The sequence below is a fragment of the Oreochromis niloticus genome, linkage group LG11 (genome assembly GCF_001858045.2).
Source record: "Oreochromis niloticus isolate F11D_XX linkage group LG11, O_niloticus_UMD_NMBU, whole genome shotgun sequence".
Taxonomy (NCBI): domain Eukaryota; kingdom Metazoa; phylum Chordata; class Actinopteri; order Cichliformes; family Cichlidae; genus Oreochromis; species Oreochromis niloticus.
This window is the reverse complement of record NC_031976.2, coordinates 16,933,306-16,941,701: the sequence shown is the minus strand read 5'-3', so window position 1 is coordinate 16,941,701 and position 8,396 is coordinate 16,933,306. Positions and strand designations below refer to the sequence as shown.

Here is an 8,396-nt window from a genome sequence, read left to right as displayed (position 1 = left end):
AAGTTGAATATGTATTTTAATGGTTTTACAATCCCATCAATAACTGTCTTTACTGTTACCATATCAATATCATTCCAGTCTGTACTGGTTTTGTTCTTAAGTCCTCTAACTATGTCATAAATCTCTTTCTCTTCCACTGCTCTTAAAAACATTGAGCTACTATTCCTTTCAATATTTTCCCCAGTGTCCCTTTCTATTCCATCAACCTTTATTTCTTCTGCCAGTTTTGGCCCTATGTTTACGAAGAATTCATTAAAGCCATTTACTATCTCTTCCATGTTATTAATACTTCTTGTCCCTGAGTGTGACATACATAGCTTCAGGTTTCCACTGGCCTTTTGGCAACTTCATGTGCAAGCTGAACACCACCATCAGCTTTCTGAACATGTAGCCAGTGTCTACATTCTGGTGGTGATCAGTGTGGACAGATGTGTGTCTGTGATGTGGCTCAGAACCACTGAAATGTACGCAAAGCATCCTATGTAGGTCTGTGTGTGTCCCTGATTCGCGCCACCACATTGTTTTGCTTTAGAGATATAAAGATATATGAGTCAGCATCGGCGATGACCCTAAACCCTAACCATAACCTTTATGTTTTGGAGAAAATGTCATTTTTGATGCATGTTAGTAGGAATCGTTACATTCTCTGCTGACAACGCAACAATTTAGAAAAAGCAAAACTCCACGTAGGGTTAGATTCCTCAACAATGATGGCTCAGAACTCACAGGCTTAAATATAATGTTAAAAGTAACTGTGGTTGTGAAAGCCACTTCTGGTGAAGCAGAGTGTGAAGGATGAACGTCATCCTGTGAGATCATAGAGCATTTTTAGAAATGTTGCATTAAAAACAAAAGCAAACTGACATTATTACGGGAAATCCTTCTCATTTGTCCAAATCTGGTTTTGATCTGTTTGCAAAGGTTTCTTTCAATAAATCTCTTTTTTAAAAATCAGTTTAGCTTCAATCCTCACGTTATGTTTCCACAAGAATCCAACCTTGATGCTGTTGATGTTTTAGTCACATGTTACTTTTTGAAGACACACAAGGTGTTTTTTCAAACTTGTTTCACTACAGCCGTCTTTCACGGCTAATAAAGAGACTTCGTTTAGATTACAAAACAGGATGCTGACAGAAAACCCATACGGTAGCCACTCGAAAACACAGATGATCTCATTTTGGTTTCAGACTTTTTCTGAAAGCCAAATCCAGCAGGGTTTTTTTTCTCAGAATGGGTTGAACATACCTCCTTTATATTAATGTGTCAAAGTTTGATCAGTGACTCTTCTGGAGTGGATTCATCAACAACCAACAACAGAGCTTTACTAAAGGTAAATAATATTTATTATTTTGCTGCTGTAACATTGTCAATAATAAACTCAACTAATTTGTTAAGGTTAAGTATATAAGCTACACTGTTTTCTTTAAGAAAGAGCACCGCTTTTGTGAAGATGGTGAGTTTTAACATAATTCCAATGTAATTCTCATTAAAAGAGGAAAAAACACATTTAAATAGATTAAATACAAGAGAATGACTAAATTAACTACACTGATCAAAGCAAATGACCCACTAATTGTTACATTTAGTGATATAAGTGGTAGACTCAGTGGTCAGGTTGGTGAAATAAGCCTTCTTGTGTGTAACTATGACTTTTAATGACCAATGTATTGTAATAATGTAAAATTTGGTGAAATTACTATTTTTCATATAAAAACAGCTATTTACTGCATATGGAATTTAAAACCCTCTGAGTCAAAGAGTTTGAAGTTTTCACAAATGAAACATATGTGACCAGTAGTATTGAATTTATATGTAGCAACCTGCATGCGAATATAAATGAACACATACACACACCAACTTCTATAATATGGTCCAAACAGGGACATACTTCTATTGAGTGCCAGAGATTCTTCATTATCCTCTTTTTATTTTGGTTTCACTCTGTCAGACATAATGGATAGGCAACTTCACACAATTTGGTTTTTGACTTAGTGAAATCAAATTGCTGAAGCGAGATCGATCAACTGCAGACCAGACAACAAACGACGGAGGCTCCAGAAAAGTGCAATCAAACGATGAGTTTATTGACAACGGAGAACAACCATCAGCATATGGCCTGTTTTGCTCTGACAAAAATACACTGGGTTCTGGTTTTATAGCATAGAGGATCACACCCCCACATACACGTCAAATACAGATCAAAAATACATTGTGTACAGTCATTGTTTACAGACAAGGGTACATCTTGTACATCTCTAATAACTATAAACAGACATATAACTTCTCTTTTTGATAACACCTTCCTTTTAAGGTAATAACTTCAAGCTTCAGGGCCTCTAAGGGCTAATAATGGACCCTTGTCCTCAATCTCTAAATAGACAGAATTACAGCAAGTCTCAAATAAGAAGCAGAAGACACTTGGGCCTTCGCTCAGGCCTGCTACTAGATTTATGTGTATTGTAAGCATGCATGCAATTAACCTGCTATGTTCTCATCTTCCCTCAACATGTATCACCTGGACACTCTCACCAGTGAAGCTTAAAACCCTCTTGGATAGAACATCAACTCTAAACAAGCACAGATATGCAATGTGTATAAAATGATCATAACTACACCTGTAAATAGAAAGGTCAATGTGATGACAAACATATTCAATGCAATATGAACCCTGTAAACAATATTACTGTTAAAATAATACTCTAAAACATGTTATTAATACATTCATCATAAGGCAGATTATATGATAGCAATAAAAGAATCTCTGAATCCCAACATTGCTCAGCTTCTTCTGAATCTGTCTGAAACCTCACCCAACAACACTGTTAAAATATGACGTATGTAACTGGCTATAAATGCCATATTTAGCACATATTCACATTAAAGTACAGAGGGTGACACTAATTACTCTTTATTTAAAAAGTCACCCTGTGATTCTTAATTCTTTTAGCTAACTGAGTGCTGACTTCTCAGGGTTGTCAGTCAACACAAAGCAACAAAACTGACAGTTATAGATGCTGCTTCATGAGTGATACATCATGGCAGACAAAGAAATACAAAATGTCCATGACCTCATTTTCCTACACCTCTCACAGACTGATAACATCATTAGTCACTTTCAGTTATAGTTGTATTCCAGTCATGTCCCTTAATTTTGATTGACTCAGTGTTTTATTTCGTATATGTTAATAGGAATAATAAAGTAACAACAAATCGTCCTCTTTTTAGAAGTATAAGTCATGAACCTATCAAAACCAAACATAAAACTATCTAAACTACCTCTTTATGTGAATTACTAGTCTCCAAAACAACAGCTGTGCATCAAGAGTTAACATATGATATAAATGTAGACAACAGTTAACCTGTGTATATAGGTCCAACACAACTTGAGCTTATTGGTCAAATAGGGGAGACCGGGGATAGTTGTAACATTTTTGACATTTCTGTCTGTAAATTGGAGCTCTTTTCAGTTAGTGGATTCAAAATGTAATGCAAAGTATTTACATGTCTCTGCTATTAAATAGTGCAGCTATTTTCTCTGCAGCACAATTACCCATTGCATGGTATGGTCTCAAACACAAAGAGTGAAATGTTACAATTAACCCCATAGTCTGGGTTAGTTGTAACATATCCTGGGGTGAAATGTAACACAATGAAATAAGGGTACTAACAAAACATTAACATGTAATCTTTGTTTATTCAACACATGAATGCACTTAGAGCCATTTATGTAGCTATGTGTGTGTGTGTGACAGAATGCAGAAATCTAGCTTTTGAACATATTCCAACCCCCCAAAAAGACAAATTAGGGAATTTTATTCAACTGAATATTTCATTAATTTTGGTTGGTCTTCCTTGAGTTTGGCCTCATTGGCTCAGTGGGCATTATAACCTACAACTCTTGCACCAATTTTGAACATAACAATGAAGCTGAAAAAATATAGTTGTGCACCAGCATTGCAATTCCATTACTTTTTATCATGGTTTACCTTGGTGTGGTTTGCAAAGTGCTTCAGAAAGATGAGGAAATCTGTTTCTTGCACCCATCCTGATTTATTTCCACTACCAATACTTCCTACTGGTCCATCTCTGACACAGTGGTCTGCATAATGTATGTGTGGGAACACAAACAGTGGAGGAATTGTGTTGCCAATGGCATTAACCGCATATACAAAGGTGACCAGTGAACCTCTCTCTGCTGATGTCGTTGCCCCAACTTGTTTAATATAAGTTAAAGTAATAGTGTGGTAAGTTGTAACATCTGCATTATTGTTACAACTAACCCAGACTGTTGCTGTTACAACTGACCCAGACTCCTATAGCCATGAACTAGCTAACATTACAGCCAACGGCTAAAACATTAGCACTAAAGACCTACACAGAATATATCCCCATAGACATACAAATAACATAATTTAAGTTTGATGAGTTTAACTGCAAAGCAGATAATGCTATTAGAAATTGAAACAAAGTAGAAAAACTTACTTTTTGGCATACAAATTACTTTTTTTCATGTTAAATTGTCTTTGTTTGACAAAATGTGCTGATTTTTCACATGTGATAGCAGAACTGAATTGGACATGCACAGGATGAGTCACATCATTTGAAACTTAGCCCTGATTGGAGAAATTGGAAGTGTTACAACTGACCCACGTTACAACTATCCCCGGTCTCCCCTACTTAACATAGTGACACCATTTAATATGCTATCCTAGTGTATATATGTCATAAAAAAAAACACTACCTGCCATCTTTAGTAGGCTTGATTACTGTAACAGCATCTTCACAGGTTTACCTAAAAAAATCAGTCAGACAACTACAGCTCATTCAAAACTCAAATCCACACTGTTTTACTTTTAAGCTTAAATTTCAAAACTTACATTTTGACTACTGATTTTATCTACTGTTCCTTTTTTCCCCCATTTTAAATCATGCTTTTTATTTGTTTTTATTTTTTAATGTCTCTGTAAAGCACTTTGAATCACCTTGTTGTTGAATTGTGCTATATAAATAAACTTGCCTTGCCTTGCCACTATGCCAAGTAATCATTTAAAAATCAGAAAGTCTTCCTTGATATAACATATAATCAGCGAATATACACATATGATTTATAAATACAACATTTATTATGCACACAATGCACATGAAATAATATTCTTTTTTTCAACCAAGACAAAAAAAAATGACATTCTGTGTGGAGTGTACAGTAGTTTTCATTTTATATATTAAAAATTATCTTTCTGATAACTTTGCTGTTGTTTTTTATATATTCTCATAAATTTATTATCTTCACTCTTTATTTCTTCCTTTTACTTAACTCATTACTACTGAAGTCTAGAACTAATTCATTTTCTAAATCTGTAAATGAATTAGTCACTGTTCATGGTCTTCTATCAAGAAATAATCTATACCACAACAGCCAACTACAAATTTTTTCATATGTGCCGCTTTCATAGCCTTGATTATATCTGAGCTATCTGACTTACAAGTGACCCATCCATCCACCCATCCATCCATTCGCTTCCGCTTATCCTTTGGCACTGGAGCCTATCCCAGCTGTCATAGGGAGAGAGGCGGGGTACACCCTGGACAGGTCGCCAATCTGTCACAGGGCAAACACACAGAGAAAGACAACTACTCGCACTCACATTCACTCCTGCTTTCACACCTATGGGCAATTTAGATTAATCAATTTAACAAATGACCCTTCACTGTCAAATGCAGTCAGTGTTTAATTGAAGCAGTTAGTGTTTAAGATTTATTTACAACTAACTAGACATTAAGTAGCAATTTAAAAAATAACTGAGTATCATTCAATGCAATTAGTTATAACAGAAAGAAAAAATGAAAGATGAGTTTTACATAATGCATTTATATTCTTTTTTGTGATACCACTGCAGGTCCAAAGCAGTGATGGAGATGACCACTAGATCTTTTCATCACTTCAACACAACCACTGCACCTGTTTACCAGTATGCTGAGTTGAGATATTCTCTGAACACCATGTCTATCGTTGTGTACTTCCTGGCTTTTGTCCTCGGTGTGCTCGGGAATGGAGTGGTTATCTGGGTGACTGGGTTCAAGATGAAGAAAACTGTTAACACAGTTTGGTTCCTCAACCTTGCTGTGGCTGACTTCCTCTTCACTGCATTTTTGCCCCTGAGTGTGACTTACACAGCTTTGGATTTCCACTGGCCTTTTGGCAAGTTCATGTGCAAGATGAACACCACCATCAGCTTTCTGAACATGTTTGCCAGTGTCTACATTCTGGTGGTGATCAGTGTGGACAGATGTGTGTCAGTGGTGTGGCCCGTCTGGGCTCAGAACCACCGAAATGTACACAGAGCATCCTACGTGAGTCTGTGTGTTTGGGTGGTGGCTTTGATTCTCAGTGCACCATACTTCATCTTCAGGGACGTCAGGCCATCGTACCACAATAAGGATATCATCAACTGCTTCAACAACTTTGCTCTTTCTGATGATGAAGACAGATACGATGAGACTGAGTTGTTTCGTCATCAGGCCATGATTTTCACGCGCTTCCTACTGGGATTTGTTGTGCCCTTTACTGTGATTGTCTCGTGTTATGCTGTCATAATCCATAGTCTCAGAAGAAACCGCACACTGGCCAATCAGTCAAGTCGCCCCTTTAAGATCATCACTGCCATTATCATCACTTTCTTTCTGTGCTGGTCTCCCTTTCACATCATGGGTCTAATTGAGATGGCAAATTCCATGCCAGAATATTCAAGTGAGATATTAGATGATATCATCATCATTGGGTCGCCAATAGCCACCAGTCTGGCCTTTCTCAACAGCTGCCTGAATCCACTTCTGTATGTGTTCATGGGCCAAGATTTTAAGGATAAAGTCCGCAAATCCATCCTGAATGTGCTGGAGAGTGCCTTCCAGGAAGAGATTTCTCGCTCATACACATATACAAACTCAATGATCACCACTCGCAGCAAAGAGAAGTCATTTTCTGATGCTGAGTTATAAGGCTGTTAAAGACATGAACCAACTGTACTGCGTAGAAATAACTGTATAAAAAATCATGTTTTAAACAACTTTTAATCAAAAGTTCTCTTAATCAAAAGAGTTCATCTGTCAGCTGTAGGAGGATTTCCTCTTTATCTTCACTTTGTCGTTGTGACAGCAGAGAGTTTCTCAGCTACAGCCTCCTAGACTTTGTTTTAGTGATATTGTACAATAAGCTTGTAATTCATTCATGTGTTAAAGCATTGAGGATGGTTAAAATTGTTACTTCTAAGGTGTTCACAATCTGAGTTCGGTTTATCCATCTGTGGTAGCTGTGGTGTTTTATTAGTTTTGCTGTCACACTTTCTCAGACTCAGGGTATAAATAATTTGCACATTTTTGGAGAAGAGAAACTAGTTTCAGAATTGGTGTTTTGTTTGCAGCTGAATGCATGCAACACAAGCAATACCAATCTGTAGGAAGGAAACATCTTTCATTCACACTCCACATGTAAATTTCTTCCTCTCTGCATAAGACACAAAAGAATCCAGATTAAAAGTGCATTATCAGTTGAAGAATAGGCCTTAACTTCTGGTTTTACTGATCACTGACAGTAATAAAGACTGTGCTTCTTGCTAGACAATACATTATCCTGTTATTTTACCCTGTAAATAAGCACCTAGAGGTGACCCTTGTGATGATTTGTCACTATATAAATAAAACAGAATTTAAATTAAATGAATCTATAAAACTGATTCTGCCCAGCATTAATGCTGGAGTTTGAAATAAAAGTGTTGAACTGCTGGACTAACTGATAACAATTATGATTGTAAATGACAAAACTGGCTCACAATATTGAAAACAAATGGCACCTTTAGGTACATATGAAAGTAAAATGTGTAAAATGTGTAACCCTGTAATCAAATTCTCATTTGACAGATTTGAGTATAATGAACAACAGATCTAATGGACTATAGAACCACTGGAAAGCTGATAGGACGTGAGAGGTTAATGTCTGTGGCCTCCATAAGTATTGTTATAATTCTTCAAATATTAATTAATCCTGATTGTAACCAAAAAGACTCTACAAATCTACATTTTTTAAAATTTCAGAGATAAAATCAGCCTTTTGGAGGTTTACCTCAACAACTAAACTAGAAGGAACAGTTATCAGCCTTGTTGATAGTCCTCAGATCTATCAAATGAATAATCAGCCAATCAGTAAAAATGTTATGGGTTTGCTATGCATGTCGTCAACATTATAAAATCTTGATTCCGCTATAAGAAACTAATGTATTTTTTAATTTTTCTTATCCCAAATGGCCAAATCTACATGTCTTTAAATGTTTATAAGTATTGTATTACTATTGTGAATATTTCTGTCAACATTATTTGCATCAATAAAACATTTTTGGCTTTAA

General features: G+C 36.1%; 1 protein-coding gene across 1 annotated transcript; it reads left to right on the top strand.

Annotated features, from left to right (window-relative positions):
- The first annotated feature begins 1,205 nt into the window (after positions 1–1,205).
- Positions 1,206–8,396, top strand: LOC100708939 (chemokine-like receptor 1). The gene is made up of 2 exons (XM_003458429.4): positions 1,206–1,330; positions 5,898–8,396. The coding sequence occupies exon 2, from the start codon at positions 5,911–5,913 to the stop codon at positions 6,994–6,996; it is 1,086 nt and encodes a 361-aa protein (XP_003458477.1). The 5' UTR covers positions 1,206–1,330; positions 5,898–5,910; the 3' UTR covers positions 6,997–8,396.

Excerpts from the sequence above, each read along its gene's own strand:
- LOC100708939 (XM_003458429.4), top strand. The coding sequence starts at position 5,911 with ATGGAGATGACCACTAGATCTTTTCATCACTTCAACACAACCACTGCA.